Source organism: Eschrichtius robustus, chromosome 4 (assembly GCF_028021215.1).
Source record: "Eschrichtius robustus isolate mEscRob2 chromosome 4, mEscRob2.pri, whole genome shotgun sequence".
In the NCBI taxonomy this organism is placed as follows: Eukaryota; Metazoa; Chordata; class Mammalia; order Artiodactyla; family Eschrichtiidae; genus Eschrichtius; species Eschrichtius robustus.
In genome coordinates this window covers 114,571,236-114,593,842 of record NC_090827.1, presented here as the reverse complement: position 1 = coordinate 114,593,842, position 22,607 = coordinate 114,571,236, and the positions used below count along the sequence as shown (strand labels likewise).

Genomic DNA, 22,607 nt, shown 5'->3' with positions numbered 1-22,607 from the left:
GGGAAAAAGCACAGAAGCCAAAGCTTTGTGATTTGGGTCAGGTAAGCACTTCAGGCAGGTTTGTGGATGAGTTCAATTTAGTATCTTTGTGTAAGAGGACAGAGAAGAAGGCCAACCCGTCCACTGAGAGACCATGTCAGCACTCACTGTTCTTCCTGGGAGAAGAGCAGTTATCGGAAAAAACCCGAAAAGTGCTCACATCCCACCCTGAAATGTGGAGCTTTCCCTCAGCGGCCTGCACTCAGCACAGGGCCCCCGTCCACGGGGGCCCTGCCAGCTGGCGCTGCCCAGGCCCACTGCCCTCGTCTGGTCCTCATTTCCTGCCGCCTGTGTTTCCCACCCGGCCCCGGCTTGCGGCTTCGCCTCTGATTTGTTTCCATCCATCCGCCTCCCAGATCCACTCTTCTCACTGCAAATCTTAAAAATCCCCCCAACGGACCTCTCTGGAGCGCAGGATAAAATGGCAAATCTTAACTCACCGCCCTGGCTTCCCTGGACCTGCTTCCAGCACATCTCTGACTTGTCCTGTGCTGTACACCCCGCTCCAACGCACCCCCCCACCCCGCCCCACACTGGGACAGCGGTTCTTGCCTGGCTCTACCCCGGAGGCCCAACTGAGCCAGCGTCAGGTGAGGCCTGAATCAGCGTTCACTGTAATTCTCAAGCCACCCAGGTGATTGTAATGCTTTCAGACGAGGTTGGAAAAGGCGTCTCTAGACCAGGGATTTCCAAGTTGGCCTAGGTCCCACCTCCAGATTAGGGTTTGGTTGGCTGTGGATGCAGCCTGGCCATCAGGACTTTTAGAAGCTTGCCAGGTGATTTAGCAATGTTTGAGGACCACTGCTCTGGCCCTGCTGGGTTGTTTGTTGTTCCTTTGCCATTAACTTCCTTTTACATTCTGGCATTTTCGCTGGCTTTTCCTGCTGTATGGAAATTAGTCTTTCCCTCCCTCATAAGCTACCTCATTCTCCCTTCTTCCAAATCTCAGAATTGAGGGACTCTAGAGGGAACAGCAAACTTTTTCTGAAAAAGGTCAGATAGGAAATATATTAGGCTTTTAGGCCACTGCATGTGGTCTCTGTCATGCATTCTTCTTGTTTTCCTTTTAAAATGTAAAAGCCATTCTTTGCTTGTGGGTCATACAAAACAGGCCATGGGCCAGATTTGGCTCACAGGCCGTAGCTCCCTGACCCTGGACCACAGCATTGTTTGTTTTGTAAGGTAGTGAGTTCCCCATCAATGGAAGCAATCAACTCATGGTTGGAGGACTTCCTGGCAGGGAAACCATAGATGGGACTTGAACTTCCAATGAATAACTGGACTGAAAACCTTTCTGTTCTTTCATGAACTTGGGATGCCTTAGTTCTAATTCATCCCAGCTCCTGGACACAGCTCCTCATCTGCCAAAAGATCTCTGAGGTCCCCTGCCAGCTCTGAAATCATCCCAATCCTCTGTTCTGCCTCAGTTCATTGTGACGCTCTGCATGTGTCAGCATGGCCTTTGTTTCAACACGAAGAGCTGTGATTTAGGTATCTGAGTTTAAGAGACAAAGAAGAAAGACTGCTCCTGACCTCTGTGTACAGATGATATTTGAAGCAGGAACAGCTGGAAACCATGAAAATCAAAATGCTCTGATTTCATTTTCAGCCACAGACATCTGACAACTAGATACGAATGGCAAAATTATACCTTTCTGTGTAGACACAAACAGGACTGATTCACAATGATCCAGAGTAGACCCATCCTAAGAAGATAAAAACAGAAGCTTCCCCTCTTATCCCAAATTCTTTGTGTCAGTCTTGCAAGTCAATCTCAAAACGGGCCTAACTCCACGCACCTTTTAGCAAACAGCCAATGAGTACTGACCACATGCATAGATCAGAGTTAAGACTGCAGGTCCTAGAACAAGATGGTGTAGATTCCAATCTAGCACTTGTCTCTCAGCTGTGTGACTTGGGGAAAATGCCTTAATCAATATGATCTTTGTTTTGTTTTCATCTATAAAATGGGAATAAAATTAGTTTGGGAAGGAAAGGTTTTGCAGCTTACCTGTAATTCATCTTCTATCAACTGGGATAGGAAGAGAGGAAAGAAAGAAAAAGAAATGACCTGGTCCATTCTGTTTGTAAACTTGCTAAGCCAACCTCATAATGGTATTTTCTAGCAGAAAGATAAGAGAGTCCTTACGTACAAAATGCTTTTAGGAGGCTACACCTGGTCTATTTAGAATGGAATGTATAGCTATGGATATAGTCCACTGGAAAATGTCAGTGTCAGCTGTGTAATTGTCAAAGTATAAAATGAAGATGCTTCATGAATAAAATACTTCCTGTATGTAAGTGTTGCCCTGCATGTTTTATTCAGAGACCTCACAAGTTTAATCTGGTCCAGAGTGCACTCTAACATGCAAGGAAGAATCTGGGGAGCTGTGTTGATGGCTTCAGACTTCACCTGGGTCTTACGATGACCTGAGAATTATTAGTAAAGTTTGATTCTGAGTAAAATCTCTGATTGTTGTGATTTTCTTTTGACAGTCTGACTCTGTGTTATCTTATATTCACAGCGTATGTTTATGAGAAAGCATTAGAACAGGGCCTGGAGCATAGTAAGTGCTCAATAAATGTTATTATCATCAGAGAACTGGTGTGAGGACTAGAGCAGGGGACAGAGGGAATGTGCTGGAAAAGCTCAGAGCAGTGCATGGATGTGAATTCTTATTCTTTGCAATGGGGTAGAGAGAGCACGGGTTTTTAAAGATCTGGTTCAAATCTTGACTCCAGCACTTACCAGCTGGTTCATGTTAGGGGACATTGTAACCTCTCTGGGTTTCAGTTTCCTCATTTGTAAATGGGAGTAATTAATCCTAATATCAAGACTACTGTGCAGAGCAGGGATGACATGTATTCAGACATCCAGCGTGATCAAGAGAGGTTAACGCCCGAACGCCTTTATGAGCGAGGCCAGGACTGGGCCAGGAGCACGATGGGGCCAGGGAAGACCTAAGCCACTGCCTCTGGGTTTAACCAAATCACTTTTGGGGTGCTCTCCCTTGTCTCCCTCTTAGAAGGGTTCTCAGGAGAAGATAATGAACCACACACAAGGCCCTTTCATGGAGCTTATTTTCTAGCTGGGGGGAGACACATTAAGCAGGCATCAGCAGACTACAGCCCACAGGCCGCATCCAGCCCACCACCTGCTCTTGTGAATAAAGTTTTCTTGGAACACAGCCATGTCAGCCTTCATTTACTCACTGTCTGTGGCTGTGTTTACACTACCATTGCAGAACTGCAGAGTGGCCACGGAAGCTGTGTGGCCTGTAAAATCTTTACTGTCTTGCCCTTAGCACAAAAAGATTGCCAATCCCTGTATTAAACAGATGAGGATACAGTACGGAGATGAGCCAGTGAAAGATGCTGTGAAGGAAGTAAACCAGGATGATGTGATCGAGAGTATGCGTGTGTATGTGTGTGACTATGGCATGTGTGTGCACATGTGTATGTGTGTGCATGTGTGTATCCTTGTGTGTATTGTATGTGTGTATGTGTTTTTGTATACTTGTATGTGTATGTGTTTGTGTATACACGTGTGGGCACGTGTGTGTGTACGTGTGTGTGTGTATACGTGTGTGTGTACGTGTTTGTGCATGTATACTAGGTGGTCAGGACAGGCCTCACTGGGCAGGTGACATCCCCGGTAAGATGGCCACACCAGCCTATGAGCTCCGTGCGAGCAGAGACTGTCCCCCTGGGTTTCCTCCCCAGTGTCCCCAGGCCTTGCACGGGGCCGCTGGCCACCCACCTCCAGGGGTACCGACGTGACTGCTGCCCGTGGAGCTGGTGGTGCGGAGACCCCGTGGGACTGAGCACATTCCCTCCTTGAATCTCCTTTAACGGCAACGTGGGCTCCTTGTTTGTCCTCCTGTCATTAGCTGCCCCCCCGGAAGGTGCCTTCTTCCTCTGGCCATCTCATCATCACAGCACAGTGTGTGTATGTGTGCGTGCGTGCACGTGTATGCGTGTGCACACAGGTGTGTGTGCCTGACGCCCTCCCCCAGTCATTCCACGGCCCTCTCCACCATCTCATTACAACCTTCTGTTGTCGTGGCTGGGGACAAATGTGACAGGCTTCAGAACATGACAGCCCATGAAAATCAGCAGTGCAGAGGGAGAGAGAGAAATTTGGGTCCATTTTTTCTGATAGAAACTTGTTGTTTTCATCAACACAAAGACCAAAACAAATCAGAACCACAGCAGTGCTTCCCGGAGAGATCTGTACAGACCTCAGACCTGCCCCGCACCATCTTCCCAGCCCCAGTGCAGCCTCTGACTGGGGCCCTGTGGGATACAGACCCCCAGCTGGGGGTGGCAGGGCCCTCAGTCCCACCTCCCCTGGCCATTGGAGAGATGAGGAAACTGAGGCCCTAGGAGAGCAGAGGACTTGCCCGCTAGGGAAATGGCAGAGCTGGGGCTGAAGGTGGGTCCTGGGTAAACTGAGGCTCAGAGTACTCCAGACTCCACACTCAGGCAGGTACAGTGTAAGGTGGTGGTTAGGGCCTGGGGGGTGGGCAATTCCATCGCTGCTCGCTCTGTGCAAGTACCTTCCCATCTGGCTTCTCTAGAGCGGTCACGAGCCTTAAACGAGTTAACACACATCAAGTGCTTGGCCGAGCATGGTACACAATCAGTGATGAATAAATCTTAGACGTTACCATTATTATTATAACTATCATTATACCTTCCATACTAAACTGTAGCTTCTCTGTGGGCACAGACTGTAACTTGAGTATCTTCGATTCATCCCAAACTAGTGAATCTGGCTCACAGCTCTCGCAGCTGTTAATGGTTGTTGTGTTGTTGTATGTTACCATCTATGCATCTTCGAGTGAGCCTGTTACCTACCATTGGTTGGATGGAAACCAAGGCGGTCACTGCATTTAAATCGATGGGGACCCTCCCCTCCCCCTCCACTCCCAGTGGCCCTTGCCCCTCCCCAGACCCCAAGCTCTCTATCCGTACAATAAGAACACCCCACCCTGGTGGTGCCATGAGTCCCTGGGCTGGCATGTGAGGAAGGAGGGGCGCCTTACCTGGCCCGCTGCAGAAGGCGGCGATAATGGCCACAATGCACACGATACTCAGGTAAGGGATCCAGGGTGTGTGGTCCTGCAAGAGAGCAGCCGTTGGGCAGGTGAGGAGGCAGCTGTGCTGGAGGACCTGGTACCCACCCCAGCTCCTCCTCAGTCCATCTGCATGACCTGAGGCAGCTCACTTTACATCTCTGAACCCCAGTTTCAGCGTCCATAAAATGGGGATAATGATAACCCTTAAGCCATCCCACCCGCCTATGTTACAGATGTCAGAGTGAGATGAGATGATGCCTGCGAAGCAGTTGGCATAGTCCCAGCATACAGTGGGTGGTAAATAAATGAATAACTAACACTGATTGAGTGCTTAGTTGGAAGCAGGCAATATGAGAAATTCTTACAGGCAATTTCACATTTAAAAAATTTTCTCTTGGGCTTCCCTGTTGGCGCAGTGGTTAAGAATCCGTCTGCCAGTGCAGGGGACACGGGTTCAAGCCCTGGTCCAGGAAGATCCCACATGCCGCCGAGCAACTAAGCCCGTGCACCACAACTACTGAGCCTGCGAGCCACAACTACTGAAGCCCGTGCGCCTAGAGCCCGTGCTCCGCAACAAGAGAAGACACCTCAATGGGAAGCCTGCGCACCACAACGAAGAGTAGCCCCCGCCCTCCACAACTAGAGAAAGCCCGCACGCAGCAATGAAGACCCAACGCAGCCAAAAATAAAATAAATAGTCAAATAAAATAAATTAATTAATTAAAAAAATTTTTCTCTCAGTCAATCCCAATTATCCTGCAAAACACTACCTTTCTCCCTCTGCCGTCCTGGCAAGGTGTGAGATGAGTTAACTTGCGTCATTAAATACGCTTAGAGGGGCTGCCCCTTGTCTAGCGAGTGGGGATGGCTTCACGTTGGGTGGGAAAGATGTTTAGGAAATCGCTTCTGCTCTAGCGGACTGGATGGCTGATGGTTAGAACATGGTGTCAGCCGTGCTGGGACATGGTGGGTGAGTGTGTGTGGAGGTGCCAGGGCACCTGAACGCAGTCTAGAGAGACTCGGGGAGGGGAGGGGTCTGCACTCACCTTTGAAGGCTGAGTCGAAGTCAGGCAAGAGGAAAAGGAAAGGAAAGGTGTTCCAGGAGAGGCCTCCCCGTGGGCAAGCACTCGGAGGCACGGGAGAGCACAGTGCAAACATCCAGAGTGGAGGGCAGGGGGAGAGGGGAGAGAGCGGCCCTTCCACGCCAAGTCCACCAGCTCCTGCTGCAGGAGGGTCTAGGGTTGGCAGGAGCCCCGCAGGCTCTTGTACTGTATAGCTCTCTGCTGCACCATCATCCATCCATCCATCTGTCCACGCATCCATCCTTCCATCCATTTGGCAGATTGCTCCAAGCTCCCCCTGGATGCCATGTTGGGAGGTGGGAATGTACAAATGGGCATGGTCCTCACCCACACACCTCACTGTCCATCGGGAGGGAGAGAGATGGTTCAAAAGTGAAAGCCCGGCTGTGTGATAAGTGATGTTGCAGGGCTGCCCCTGGATCCCTGGGAAGACAGAGGGGGGCACCTCACTCAGAGATGGGTTAGGGGAAGGCTTCCTGGAGGAAGAGGTACCCAGGAGGCAGCCAGGGTTTCCTGAGTCTGGAAAGCAGAGAGGCCAGCTGAACAAAGAGGGCAGGGCCAGGCTCTTTGGGGAGCTGCTGGGGAACAGAGATGGGGGGACAGGGAAGATGAGGGCACCTGAGCAGGGAAGTGCTCTGAAACCTCGTGAGGTGAGGCCTAGAGGGGCTCATGCGCTCCCGGCGGCCCTTCTGACATCTGACACACGCTGCAGAAAGACAGTGACCCGGAACATCCAGCCTGTGACGCTCCCTGCCCGGGACAACCCTGTCTGGCGGTTGGGAAGGAAGGTCTCTGCCAGCACATCACCAGAGGGAGAGGTTTCCATCTCCTGCCTGGTCAGCACCTCCTTTCTGAAGGACAAGCTACTGCCTGTCAGACACCAGCACACCACAGTTAAGTCCCCTACATACGAACCTTCAAGTTGTGAACTTACAAATTTGGGAACGTGCATTCGCATGTCCAATCACGTAAGGTAGTTCACGTGTCTGGCGTACATTGTCACGTGTGTGCATCCTCTACAAGTGGTTGTGCTTTTGTGTAATTTACTGTATAGTACTGTATAGAGTACAGTTGTACAGTATCTTTATTTCAAGCCCAGGATGTCCAGAAGCAAGTGTAAAAGCAGTGGTGATGTAGTTGGTGCAGCACCACCCAGACATCACTGGATGGTTTTTTCAAGAGGGTAGATAGAGTTGAATCCAGCAAGGAACCAGAACCTGTGCCACCAACGTCAGACATGAGTGAAATCGCAGCTTGCCCTCCGTCTCCTATTGCTGACGATCCTTCGGCTCTACCGTCTCCCACCTCCTCTCCCTCCTCCAGTCAGGAACTCTTCTTGCCTCTTCACTCGATGCCAGCCCCTGGATACCAGCTATTGTACTGCACCACCGTACTTTTCAAGGTACTGTACCGTAAGATTAAAAATGTTTTCTTTATTTTTTGTGTTTGTTTTTCATGTATTATTTGTGTGAAAAGTATTATGAATATGTTACAGTACAGTACTATATAGCCGATTGTGTTAGTTGGGTACGTAGGCTAACTTTGTTGGACTTACGAACAAACTGTACTTACAAACGTGCTCTCGGAACGGAACTCGTTCATATGTAGGGGAATTACTGTAATACTGCCTTTTTCTAAAGATGTGGGGGACATTGAGACCTTTGGCAGATGACCAACACGTGCAACTCTCCATTTAGGGATTTGTTTTTGAAAAATGCAAAGTTTTATTGACCACTGTGACCTTGCATCATGCTTCCCGTAGGGCCTAGATGGGCTCGAGGCACCGAGTAAGTGCTCAATTAATGCAGGCTGCCTTGAGCAGTGCGGGGGGGCAGAGGAAACCCCAAGATCCTGGGGTCTGATCCCAGCCCTGCCATTCACCAGCTGTGAAACCTTGGGCAGCTTATTCATTTAGATATATGCCTCGGTTTCCTCATCACCATTAAAGGAAAAAAAATACCATTTTCATAAGAATTAGCTTTGGCTCCATCCATCCCCAAAATATACATTCACTGAGCGATTATTATGCTCCAGGCACTGTTCCAAGTACTGTAAGTGCATTTCCCATTTAACCCTCACAATACCCCTGGATATAGGGATAACTGCCCCATTTTAGACATGGGGCCCCAAGAAGCAGAGAGGTTAAGTGACTTGCCAAAAGTTTCATGGAGAGTAAGTGGGAAAGCCAGGATTCCCACCCGGCGGTCTGGCCTCAGAGCCCCTGCTGGTACCCACAGGCATCGATGTGACAGTTGTGAAGGTGCCTCATACGGCAGTGCCAGCCACCCTGAGCTGGAATGTGAGAGTTGCAAGAGGCATCTTAGGAGTCATCTAGCGCTATCTCTTCTATTCCACAGATGGGTAAACTGAGGCTCAGGAGGGGACATATCTTGCCCGAGATCACACAGCTCATTAGTGGCAGCGACAGGACCAGAAGTCGTGTCTCTTATCCCCCCAGTTCAAGGACCCATTACTAAACCCCTCCCCAAGGGTACCCAGCAGCTTCAGAGCTGAGATGCCCTTGGGAACTCTGCATTACAAGAATCGTCTGTAGACTGTATGGACTTCCCAAGCTGAAGGTCCCGGAGCACAAAGCCAGAAGCCATGCCCATGCGGTCCTCCCTTGGGGAGCGACAGACACGTCCTCTCACCTGCAGTGTCAGCGTGACGGTGAGGATCCCAAAGAAGAGGGTCATCAGCCCAAAGCCACCAATGAGGAGGGGTCTCCGCCCCATGCGCTCGATGACCAAGCCCTAGGTCAGGGTCAGAGAGAGACGGTTACTACTCCCCTTCAGCAGCGAGCGAAGGGGACCATGATGCTTGGAACTGCACTGGGGTCGTTGTTAAAGGATGGCTCTGACCTGGAGGTGCTTGGCCACTTTCTACCCTGCCACAGCCAGAGGAATGATCTTTACGAGAACGGAAGAAAGGGAGGGAGAAGAAAGTCACAGCTCTTGAGCACCGGCAGTGTGCTGATACAGTCACCTTTGCCCTAATCTTCCTCATTGGGGAGGCGGGCTTGTCCTCAGAAGAGATGTGGCCGCCCCGCTCTTCCCCCACCTTTGGATCCAGCAGGTGGAAGTTAAACTCTTTCCATCCCTTATGCCGCGTGTCGTGGGTGTTCCGGGGGCAGACTTGGGGGAAAGCCCTGGAGCGGGGAGTGGGCAGAGAAGGTTCTGTCGTTTCCCACTCTGCCTGTGCCTGGGTGGCTCAGCTTCATTCTGGGTGTGATACTGGGAAGCCCAGGTGAATGCAGCCCCTGAAGCCATGTCCCCCGACCCAGCTTCCTGCAGCCATAGGGCTGTCACTGGCCTCCATCCGGCTGCCCCGTGTCTCCGTCTCAGGCAGGTAAGGACAGGCTCTTCACAGAGCTCCTTCAAATGCCAATGGCCCTGGAACATCGTGATCCTATCTGAGTCTCAGAGCCAGGCAGCCTGGGGCTTATATCCTGGGTCTACACTTTCCGGATGTGTGAAATTTGACATGTGACTTCCCCCCCTCAGAGCCCCAGGGCCTTTACCTGTGAAAGGAGGACAAAATACCCTCCAACAAAACTGTCTGGAAGGTGTGCACAGGTTAATAAGAGATTGTGTTCAAAACACATAGTAAGTCTTTCGATGTCAGGTGCCCTCCCCTCCTCATCCCTCCTACCCCCATTTCACAGAAAGAGAACATTGAGGATCAGAGAGGTGAAGTAACTCAGTGGTCATCACACAGACATCATTAAGGGGAAGAGAGAGGGGGAGAGAGAGAAAGAGAGATGGAGAGACAGACAGAGAGAGAGAAATTAAACTCAGGACATCTAAATAAAAATCTATGGCTTTTCTCAACTGGGCAATCAGGCAAGGCTTCCTGGAGGAGGCAACAGCAGGCAGAGAGGCAGGGAGCAAAGGCTTGGAGGCTGGAAAACCCTGGTCAAGTGAGTGATCTGGCTTGGACAAAGGGAAGCAGTGACACTGCTGGGGGCCACGAAGCCAGACCAGTGCCTCTGCTGTCTACCAGCTTCAGATGACGGTTCAAAAGCCAGAACATAGAGAAGAACTGTCGCCATCCCGCCCCACAGCCTCGGGGTCTCTTGCTAAAGGAGTCCTGTTGCAGGAAACCTAGAGCCCTCCTCCTTTTCCTCTTTCCCTCTTTCCTCATGCCCTGCTCTGGAAAAGGCAGGCAAGGCGAAGCCAGCTGGGCACGCTCTCCCTGGGCTCAGCCTGGGCTGCTGTCCTGCCGGTGCAATGGGCGCTGAGGGGTGAGTGGGCACCGCTCTGCTGGCTTGCTGAGTGCCCAGGAGGGGCCTGGGAGGACAACAAGCCTGGATGACGGCTACATGTCTCAAAAAACATCCATGACTTTCCCTTGGCAAGGTTTTCCCCCTGCCACCCAGGGAGGCAGGGCGGACCCACGTGTCTAAACTTGGGCTTCTTGACACCTGACCCTACAGAGCAGAGCACAGGTGGTGTCCAGAGGCTTGTGGGCCTGAAATGGGCAGGTCTGGTTTCAAGTCCCTGCTCTGTCCCGTAGGGTCTCTGTTCCCAGGACAGTTGACTTAGCTTCTCCAAGCCTGTTTCCCTGCTTGGAAAATGCAAATGATGACCCTGCCTTTGCAGTGAAGCTGTGAGATCAGAGGCAAAGAACTCACGGTGCCCGAAATAGGCTTGAGAACAACCCGGGCTTCCGAAGAATGGCAGGAGATTTGCAAGAACAAGTCTTGCAGTCAAGGTGGGACCTGGGGTCTGGTCCCAGCTCCTGCCTCTAACAGGCTGTGTGGCCTTGAGCAAGTCAGTCAATGCTTCTGTGTCTTCATTACTCCTCTTTTCTGATGATGGTGGGTTAGTGTGGGTGATCATAGCTGACGATCATTTGCCAAGTACCTGTTATGTGGCAGGTGCTGCATTCATTAAATACTTTCTATGTGTCAATTCATTTAACCGTCACTACAACTTTATGAAGTAGGTTCTGTTACCCTCCTACACTGTTGGTGGGAATGCAAATTGGTGCAGCCACTATAGAACACAGTATGGAAGTTCCTCGGAAAACTAAAAATAGAACTACCACATGATCCAGGAATCCCATTCCTGGGCATATACTAAGAACAAAACTATAATCCAAAAGATACATGCACCCTAGTGTTCATTGCAGCACTATTTACAATAGCCAAGACATGGAAGCAACCTAAGTGTCCATCGACAGATGAATGGATAAAGAAGATGTGGTACATATATACAATGGAATATTACTCAGCCATAAAAAAGAATGAAATAATGCCATTTGCAGCAACACTGATGGACCTAGAGATGATCATACTAAGTGAAGTAAGTCAGACAGAGAAAGACAAATACTATATGATGTCACTTATATGTGGAACGTAAAAAATAATACAAATGAATTTATATACAAAACAGAAACAGATCCACAGACATAGAAAACAAACTTATGATTACCAAAGGGGAAAGGGGGTGGGAGAGGGATAAATTAGGAGTTTGGGATTAGCAGATACAAACTACGACATATAAAATAGATAAACAAAAAGGTCCTACTGTATATATAGCACAGGGAACTATGTTTGATATCCTGTAATAAACTATAATGGAAAAGAATATGAAGAAGAATGTATATGTATAACTGAATCACTTTGCTATACATCAGAAACTAACACAATATTGTAAATCAACTATCCTTCAGTAAAAATTTTTAAAAATTAAAAAAGTAGGTTCTGTTATTTGTCTGATTTTACAGGTAAAGAAACTGAGAGCCAGAGGCTTTGGGAACTTGTTTACGGTCACATGGATGATAGAAGGCAGAGCTGGCATCAGCTACAGTCTTTTCTGGTTCGTAAGAAGACATTAACATTTCCCCAAGCAGAATAGACAAAGCACCACTTCGTAAGAGTGCACGGTTGCATCTGGGTGCCCGGCACCCTCCTCCCTGCACCCTGACCATCTCCCTCACTTGAAGGTCAGGAGCTTCATCTTTGTTTCCCCAGAACCTAGAAGATCACCTGGCAAGTGTGGAGCCAGCGTTTGCTGATGGAGTGAAGGTTGGTCTTTGTAAGACAGGTATGACACTTCTCATTTTGCAGAGGAGAAGGATGATGAGGATGGTTAAGTTTACTCCGTGGGAAGCCAGGCCCAGTGAGAGCCATGGAGGAAGCAAAGATTAGCAGTTGCTGGGAAAGTTCTAGAGAGAAAGAAGGGCATGCATCTAAGTCACCTCTCCTCTCCAAGTTTTCATGACTTCAGTCCAATCCAAGGTGAGGCCCTGATAGGGGCTGCCAGGGCCAGAGAAACATGGTGGGAAGCTGGACCCTTGGGAGGTGGGGATGGAGAAGGTCGGGGACACCCAGGATCAGAGGCCCAGAGAGATTATGGAATTTGTCAGAAGTCACTCAGAGCTCTTCAGAGATAAGGAAGTGGAATGAATGCTCTCTCACACCACAGGGATGGCTGAAAAATATCCATGCTCTTGGACTCAGTCATTCACCTTTTGGGTATTTATCCTAAGGAAATAGATATTTGGTCAAAAATTTGTGGACAAAGATCTTCATCGCAGTGTTATTTATACTAATGAGGAAATAGAAACAATCTAGAAGTCCAACAACTGAATTGGTTAAATAAATCCTGGAACATCCAGATGATAATTATGTAGGGATTCACATATTTTAAAAGAATTTAAAATAACACAGAAAAATCTTCAGTGTATAATTTTAAGTGAAAAGAGCAGGGCATAAAGCTGTATAGACATATACAGTTTTGTAAATTACAGTTATGTGAAACTAATACGTTCTAGAAAAATATATGCAAAAATAGTTTGTAATGGCAAATTCTGGTTGGGGGAATAATGTGTGACTGTGATTTTACTTGTTATTTTTTGGTCACTTCCAATTTTTCTACAATGAGCTTTTAAAATTTTTTTAAAAAGAGAGTAAAAGACTTAGCTAAAACTCAGAGATGCAAATTCCTATTCCCTGAGCCACAAATCTTTACTTTTTCCTGATCATCAATGATTTCCAATACCTGCACTGGCAAATTTTCATCACTGTGTATAATGTGTTTCTGCTACAATCTAAGGATGTCATAGCCATTCTTACGGTTAATGGGGCTGAGCTCAGAGTTAAGCTAGCACTGGAAATGAAGCCTGCTCATAACTGGACCATTTGGGGGCTTCATCTCATAAACATCTTAGGGGGTTCAGTTAGTGTACCCAGAGACAGAGCGCAGAAGTGACTAGAGACATTACCATGACAACCGTCACAGTCTTCGGGAGACACTGAGGTTGCTACACTGAGATTGACGTGTATTGCATTGTCACACTGAACTTGTTACTGATTTCAGTGTATTGGGTGTTGTTTTTTTTTTATTTTTCTTGGGTTTTTATTTTTTGTTTGTTTTAGCTTCTTTAAAGGCATCAACACTGATTTCAGAGTCAGAAATTGTGCCCCAAACACAGACCAGTGAGAACCACTGTCTCACACCATGGTGCCAACATTCGAGCGCTTTGGCAGGGAATTGGCTGTTTCGTGTCACTAACGTCCCTGCATGATCCACTAACCTGAGCCAAGGTAAAGCTGGAAACAGTGTCTTTGATTTGCAAACAGTTTGTAAATATGGTCTGGGAAGATGCCAAGGCAATGACTGTGAAAGAGAAAGAAGAGATGGCAACAACCCTCTCCATCCTAGTGAGAAACAGGGTCAGTCTCCAGGGCTCTCTTCCTCCTTTAAATAGCACTGAAGTGCAGCCTGTCAAAAGGGATTAGAGTAAACACGGTATTTCCACTCGACATTGAATCATGAGTGAAGACATGAACTCAAGGTGAACAGCAGCCTCTGAAGGTTACTGGTGTCAGCTGGGGATGAACTGTCAGTCTCCTGATGCTTCCAAGAAAGTCCGTCTGGGGATTCCTGAGCCAGGGTTTTTCATCCATTCAGCAGCCATTTACCTGTACCTACTGCTCACCCCACAGTGCTAGGACCAGTGGTGGAATAATAATGGTAAAACCTTTTTGTTTTTGGTTTGTTAGATTGATGTGTATTTGATTCAGTAAAATGGACCTGTTTTAACTGTGCAGTTTGGAAGGTTCTGACAGATTTCTCCACCCATAAAACCCTGACCACAACAAGATACAGAACATTTCTGTCACTTCAGAGTTCCCTTGTCCCTCCAAAGTTCCCTGGCCCCAAGCAACCACTGATATGCTTTCCATCAGTTTAGATTAGATTAGTCTAGATTAGATGAAAATTCCATAATGGTCATCAATATGCTTTTGGGATTTGCTCATGATGTATAATCAATAGCAGAGCAACTAAGCCCGTGTACCACAACTACTGAGCCTGCGCTCTAGAGCCCATGAGGCACAACTACTGAAGCCCGCAAGCCTAGAGCCTGTGCTCCGCAACAAGAGAAGCCACCGCAATAAGAAGCCCACGCATCGCAATGAAGAGTAGCCCCTGCTCGCCTCAACTAGAGAAAGCCTGCGTGCAGCTACGAAGACCCAACGCAGACAAAAATAAATACATAAATTTATTTTTAAAAAAAAGAAAACACAAGGAGAGATTTTGCCAAACTTATGTGGATAGTATGATTGTAGGTGATTTCTTCTTTGTTTCTATTTTCTGTATTTTACAAATTTACCCTAATGAGCTCATGCTGATTTCTCATAACAAAATACTTTACCAAAAAAAAAAACAAACAAAAAAGGGAAAATCCAAAAAGCAAACGCTGTAATTTCCCCATGACTTTCGTTCCAGACTGACTGTGATTTCCTGCTGATCAATGTAAAAATTAATAATAACAATTGGGTAGAGTCTATAACTCAAGACAAGAATTTTGAGAAACTTCCAGATTGTGAAACATCAAGATATTGTCCCTCTAACAAAAGACTGTGAGTGGAAGAGGGAGGCAGAACATCAGGTCTCGACACTCTTATGACATCCGTTTTTAAAAGCGTCTTGTTAGAATGCCCCATTAAGAGCAGGGAACAAAATAATGTGTTCTTTCAGAAATGAGTCAGAAATGCAATTGTAAGCCTCTGCCTGTTTGCACTGGCGTCAATCTTGTCAGTGCAAATCAGTGAGCAAGAGTGAAAATAAAAGCTCAAGGTAGAAGACATAGGAATAGCTCATAAAGGGTGAAACCAAAGACCAGAGAGGTTGAGTGCATTGTCCAACATCACACAGCCAAGAATTTCCAGAGCCAGGATTCAACTCCAGTTAGGTCTGTTTGCAAAACCTCTGGAATTTCTGCTAGATTCTGAAATTCCCTAATGTTTTATCCATCCCCCCACCACCACCCCCGTATGTTTATTTTACATATCAAAGGTTGAGAAAAAGTGATGAGCTCTACGTCTCTCTTCTTTTGGACACTGTTGCTTATTAATAAGTTACCCTCTTGATGGACCGATGGACTGGAGTGTACTTTCTCCTTTTCTTTGCCTTGCAAACTCCTACGTGTTTGGGGTGGTGATGACAGCTAATGGTTTTAAAGTGATGGCAACAGAACCTAGGCTCACATGGACTCTGATCTGGACTCCCAGGGAGATATGGCCCTCTCTACAGGGTGCCCACCCCAATGTGTCATTTGGGACTAAGTGAGAGTTCAAAGAAAAGAACTACTTATTGAAAAGAAGACGGTAGGGAAACAAGATGTAGATAAGAATATTCTCTAGATAGGTGAAACGTCAGTGATAAACTGCATTATAAACTCCCAAAATTCAGACACTTCGGAGTGACAAAGGGCATGTTTCTTTAAATTCATGCGCTTGTTACCTGGGGGTCCCTGCAGCTCTGTTTACCACCCCATGATGTTCTCAGGAATAACCCTCAGTTTACTCACAGAGAAGATGGCAGCCAAAATCTCGATGCCACCTGTGCTCAAGGTGATGTATGGGATCTTTTCCGGAGGGATTCCAGCTTTTCCAAAGATACTGTTGGTGTAGAACCAAATCTATAAAGCAGGAGAGAAAAAGAAGGCAGGAGGGTCAGTGAGAGGCATCTATTTTCTAAATTAAATTCAGGTACAGGGTGGTCTCTGAGATTAGCTGCTAAATCCAGAGGCATAAGGTGGAGCTATGCGGCTTGGCCGACTGCTTATTTTCTCCTTTCTCCCACATTTTCCCTTTCTCCAATACTAACAGAATGTCTACATTACTGGGAGCAACATGTGCTCAGCTAAGTGTGGCAATGAGATATGAACAGAAATATTGGTGAGGCTTCCAGGAATTCTCCTTAAAAGGAGATTTTCATGAAAGAGGTGTGATCCCTTTTTTGCCCTTCCTCCTTTCTGCTGTCAGGATGGTGAATGTGATGGCTGGAGCTTCAGCAGCCCTCTTGGGACACTAGGTGACCTCAGGACAGCACTGCTTTTAGCCCCCATGGTAACTTTGTGAGAATTAGATATGTTCCCTGATCCACAAGACATTTTACTGTCATCCACTGGAAACTGTCATAATAAATCTATAATGGGTACAATATGAATGAAGCTCCTGAGAGTTCTGCAACTCACAAGCTGCATAACTATACATAGAACCCTTATGGTATGAAAGCCCCAGTTGAGATGCTAGAGCAGGAAGTTAGAAGGAGACTGTGTGAAATCTCTTGCATTCCTATACACTAATGATGAAAAATACGAAAGAGAAATTAAGGAAACACTCCCATTTACCACTGCAACAAAAAGAATAAAATACCTAGGAATAAACCTACCTAAGGAGACAAAAGACCTGTATGCAGAAAACTATAAGACACTGATGAAAGAAGTTAAAGATGGTACAAACAGTTGGAGAGATATACCATGTTCTTGGATTGGAAGAGTCAACATTGTGAAAATGACTACACTACCCAAAGCAATCTACAGATTCAATGCAATCCCTATCAAACTACCAATGGCATTTTTCACAGAACTAGAACAAAAAAATTTCACAATTTGTATGGAAACACAAAAGACCCTGAGTAGCAAAAGCAACCTTGAGAAAGAAAAATGGACCTGGAGGAATCAGGCTCCCTGACTTCAGAGTATACTACAAAGCTACAGTAATCAAGACAGTATGGTACTGGCACAAAAACAGACATATAGATCAATGAAACAGGATAGAAAGCCCAGAGATAAGCCCACGCACATATGGTCACCTTCTCTTTGACAAAGGAGACAAGAATATACAATGGAGAAAAGACAGCCTCTTCAATAAGTGGTGCTGGGAAAACTGGACAGCTACATGTAAAAGAATGAAATTTAGAACACTCCCTAACACCATACACAAAAATAAACTCAAAATGGATTAAAGATCTAAATGTAAGGCCAGACACTATCAAACTCTTAGAGGAAGACATAGGCAGAACACTCCATGACATAAATCACAGCAAGATCCATTTTGACCCACTTCCTAGAGAAATGGAAATAAAACCAAAAATAAACAAATGGGACCTAATGAAACGTCAAAGCTTTTGCACAGCAAAGAAAACCATAAACAAGATGAAAAGATAACCCTCAGAATGGGAGAAAATATTTGCAAACGAATCAACAGACAAAGGATTAATCTCCAAAATATATAAACACCTGATGCAGCTCAATATTAAAACAAACAAACAACCCAATCCAAAAATGGGCAGAAGACCTAAACAGACATTTCTCCAAAGAAGGTATACAGATTGCCAGCAAACACATGAAAGGATGCTCAACATCACTAATCATTAGAGAAATGCAAATCAAAACTACAATGAGGTATCATCTCACACTGGTCAGAATGGCCATTATCAAAAAATCTACAAAGAATAAATGCTGGAGAGCGTGTGGAGAAAAGGGAATCCTCTTGCACTGTTGGTGGGAATGTAAATTGATACAGCCACTATGGAGAACAGTATGGAGGTTCCTTAAAAAACTGAAAATAGAACTACCATATGACCCAGCAATCCCACTACTGGGCGTATACCCTGAGAAAACCATAATTCAAAAAGAGTCATGTACCACAATGTTCATTGCAGCTCTATTTACAATAGCCAGGACATCTAAGCAATGTAAGTGTCCATCGACAGATGAAGGATAAAGAAGATGTGGCACATATACAATGGAATATTACTCAGCCATAAAAGGAAACAAAATTGAGTTATTTGTAGTGAGGTGGATGGACCTAGAGTCTGTCATACAGAGTGAAGTAAGTCAGAAAGAGAAAAACAAATACTGTATGCTAATACATATATATGGAATTCAGAAAACAAAAAAAATAAGTTCTGATTAACCTAGGGTCAGGACAGGAATAAAGACACAGACATAGAGAATGGACATGAGGACACGGGGAGGAGGAAGGGTAAGCTGGGACGAAGTGAGAGAGTGGCACGGACATATATACACACTACCAAATGTAAAACAGATAGCTAGTGGGAAGCAGCCGCTTAGCACAGGGAGATCAGCTCGGTGCTTTGTCTCCACCTAGAGTGGTGGGATAGGGAAGGTGGGAGGGAGATGCAAGAGGGAGGAGATATGGGGATATATGTGTATGTATAGCTGATTCACTTTGTTATACAGCAGAAACTAACACACCATTGTAAAGCAATTATACCCCAATAAAGATGTTAAAAAAAAAAAAAAAAAAGAAGAAGAAGGAGACTGTGTCCATACTCACTAGCGTGATTCAAACCTGGGCATTTTGGAGTGCGTTAATAATGATTGCAGGATAACAGGCATAAATAAGGACTGCCCTCTGCAAACCACCGTGTGTGGTCCTGGGTCTGCTGTATCAGCCCTCCCAATTTCCTTCATGTGAGAGAGAAGACCTATGTTATTTAGATCACTGTTGAGGTTTCTGCCACATGAGGCCAAACCTAACCCTAACAGATACTCACAGGGCATCAGACAATCACTGATTTGGAGTTTGGAGACCTGGCTGCATCTTGAACTACCTGTGTGACCTCAGGCAATTCCTTCTGCCCTGCTGAGATTCCTTCTCCTCCTTGGTCAAAAGAGGATAACCACGCCCCTCCTGGGAGATGTCAGGAACTGGGTAAGTCACTATTCATTGATCTAAAGTTTTGGATCAATAGGCTGAACATAAATCGTTTGTGTCCTCCCAATCCCAGCCATTTCCTTGAAAAGCAAGAGTTTGCTGAATGATAGAAAACCATGCAGTCTTGATACATGAAATCTGACAAGAAAACGTGCTGCCTTGAAGGGCTTTGAGAACATTTATAAACTGATCATCGTTAAGCAGAAACATTAGGGCTTGTTGCTTATAACTTGTCAGGGTCGACTGTAGCTGGGTGTGCTCTCTGCATTTGGTTCTTTGTTTCTGGAGAAAGGTCTTGTTTCTACAGATTTGTCTTTTTACCAGCATTGGTTGGAAAAAAAAACTTTCACACATCGGGGGAGAAGTTATAATTTAGGACCTACTCAATCTACAGATGGTTTTGCCAACTAAAGAATGTCACTCGCTATCCGGCTCTACAAGGATTAGGTCATTAGCCACTGCAGTCGCTGACCTTCAACACACCCTGAAAGCAGTTCAGGGTGGAGGTCAAGAATGAGACACTCCGTGCTCTGGGAAAACTGGCAGAACAGGCTTTCAGATAGATGTTTTTGAGAGAAAATTTTATGAACCCAATTTCTTGCATTTTCTCATACTTAGAAAAGCACTAAAATCATTGACGAGACATATGCTCCTCGTGACTAGCAGCGACCTTCTACTGAGATGTGTGCTTAATTGCATGTACCCCCTTCACCAAAATCATATATATATACTGATCTCCCCCGCTGCCTCTTAGGAGCAGTTCCTCAGAGCTATCTGAGAGGCTGTTTCTTGGGCTATAGTCCTCAGTAAGCCCCCAGTAAAGCTGAACTCACAGCTCTCACTTCACATTTTTTTTAATTCAAAAGTTTATTTTTTAGTAAATCAGTAATTCTTCATAAAGTTATAGGCACACCCAGAGACTCCAGTAAAAACTACTGCATGAATTTTTCTGAGCTTGTGGGCATTGATGCACTTGGTGGCAAAAATTGGTTTTAATATTCACGTAAAACAGGGACTTCCCTGGTGGCGCAGTGGTTAAGAATCCGCCTGCCAATGCAGGGGACATGGGTCCGAGCCCTGGTCCGGGAAGATCCCACATGCTGCGGAGCAACTAAGCCCGGGCCAAACAACTACTGAGCCTGCGCTCTAGCGCCTGCAAGCCACAACTACTGAGCCTGTGTGCCGCAATTACTGAAGCCCGCGCGCCTACAGCCCGTGCTCCGCAACAAGAGAAGCCACCGCAATAAGCCTGCGCACCACAATGAATAGTAGTCCCCGCTCGCCGCAACTAGAGAAAGCCTGTGTGCAGCAACGGCTTGTAGCAGCGAAGACGTAACACAGCCAAAAATAAATAAAATAAAATATTATTTAAAAAAATATTCACGTAAAACAAAGACTCTCCTGCTTTTGTCTGCCTCTCATTTGAATGAGCTGATAAATTAGAATTTTAGACTCTATCTTTGCTGTCATGTCCATAGAGTACAGAAGTAGCTCCTGATAAATTCATTAATTCCTAAAGCTCTTCGGGCTCTGACAGAAGCTAAAATAATTCCAAAAAGCCTTAGTCTCCACTGGATTTGTTTATATGATCTCTTCTCCTTTTGAAGGTAACTGATTCCCCAGCACACCTTCAGGGTTGGATCAGAAGAGTTTAGCTGCTTTTCTTAATCTTCGCCCAAATTCATGGATTTTCAACAGTCAGCGATCTCTCTGGGCCCTTTCCACTCCCAGCTGCCCTGCTGCAAAGGTGGATCTGACATTTGGATCATTCTCAGCCTCAGCTCTGAACCCCACACCCCGACCTGCTCATGTTCCAGAAGCTTCCAGCCTCTGATCCCATGTGATATGTGCTCTCCGTGGAAGCTATGTTCCGGCCTCCTGCGTGGTGCTCCTTCCTGGCTTCTCACACCCCTTCCAACCCCCTTTCTTCCCTGCTTCCAATTCTCCCTTGTAGTAACACTGCCAGGAGTGTCCCTGACAGGTTTAAATGTTAGTGAAGAGACTCACGGTGCATAACATTATGGGCTCACGGGGACAGTTATAAGTGGCCCTCCAGTCATCTTATACTTAAATGCAGTTCTGCAATGACAGGCAGAAATCGGCCCTTTGGACTCTCTCCCCATCCAGGGCCTACAGGGAGGACCTGCTGGGCTGGTCCTGTCGCCATGGGGAAGGCCTGTACATCACACAAGCTGTCGGCCTCATTTTGCTGGCTCCACGAAGCCATCGCCCTCTCTCTGCATCACCTTACAGAGCAGGAAGGTAACTCTCTGCATCTGCTCCCACTGCGTTTTATTTGGTCTGAGGGCGTCGACCAACACGGAGGCACCGGGAAGTTTGGAGCGTGTCCCCCGGAGGACCCTCCCGCGCACTGTGATTTGTGTTGACCTCATCCCGACACAGCTGTGCTTTTCCTGGTTGCCTGGCAGACTTCAGCCACTGAGGCACATGGTGGAGAGGAAGGAACAGCAGTTCTGAGAGGCCCACAAGCCGGGATTTCAACCCCAGCACTGCTTCTGTGACCTGTGGGTCTGGAGGCAAATGATTTCATGTCTCGAAATCTCCGTTCTCTGAAAGAAGGTAATCATACTCTGTCTTTCAAGGTTGTTGTGAAAGTTTTTTAAATGATGAAGTAAAGCATCTTTTCTCTAATTGGTGCATAACAAATACTGGGTATCATTTTGGAAGATTTCCATCTCTCTATGGAGATGTGACTGCTCCTTGGTAAAGGAGAACATGGGCCAGTTGTGTGCATGCCTGGGGCAGAAGCACCTCTGCATCTGCCTCAGCCTAGCCTCCTCCCTGTGGGATGGACCTCTGGGGGACTTTGCAGGGGCGGGGTGGGAGGGGGGCACAAGGGGAGGATTTGGGCCTCCTTGACTCCCTGCCTCTAATGCCCTAAAGCCCTCATGCTTGACTCATGACATGTGTTCTAGAGACAAAGTGTAACATGCAAATTATATGCAAATTATTTTCATCTCTCAACCGTGTGTGAAGGGGACCGTGCCTGAAGATCAGCGAGACCACACACAGCTGACAAGGCAAGAACAGGACAGAGAGCCAGGCCTGTTTGCTTCCTGCCTGCACGGGCTGGTCTGGGCTCTGAGCCCAGCTTACTGACTTGAGATTCTCTTCTAGCCTGTTACTCCCTGACTCCTATATACATCCATGGCCTTGACTGTAGTCAGCCATCAACTGAGAGATGCATCTAACCTATCTCCCTGGCTAAACATCAGGAGCAACAAAACACCTGATGACCTTTGCCCAGAGCAGGGTGCTCCTGGCGCAGAGTATGCGCTTAACATACGCTTGCAAGACTGGTCAGCAGAACGGTGGTTCCCCCAAACGGTGTCCACATCCCAATCCCAGGAACCTGTGAATATGTTACATTACATGGCGAAAGGCCTGAAGATGTGGTTAAGT

General features: G+C 46.7%; 1 protein-coding gene across 3 annotated transcripts in view; it reads right to left on the bottom strand.

Annotated features, from left to right (window-relative positions):
* SLC2A9 (solute carrier family 2 member 9) overlaps positions 1-22,607 on the bottom strand; it is a 209,077-nt gene that overhangs the window by 59,154 nt on the left and 127,316 nt on the right. For 2 of the 3 annotated variants that reach the window (XM_068542280.1, XM_068542278.1), the window contains 3 exons: positions 16,025-16,135; positions 8,854-8,955; positions 5,088-5,163 (listed from right to left, as the gene is read on the bottom strand). In XM_068542280.1, coding sequence (XP_068398381.1) covers positions 5,088-5,163; positions 8,854-8,955; positions 16,025-16,135 — 289 coding nt within the window. The remainder of the gene's footprint in view (positions 1-5,087; positions 5,164-8,853; positions 8,956-16,024; positions 16,136-22,607) is intronic. The other variant, XM_068542279.1, reaches the window with a different exon arrangement.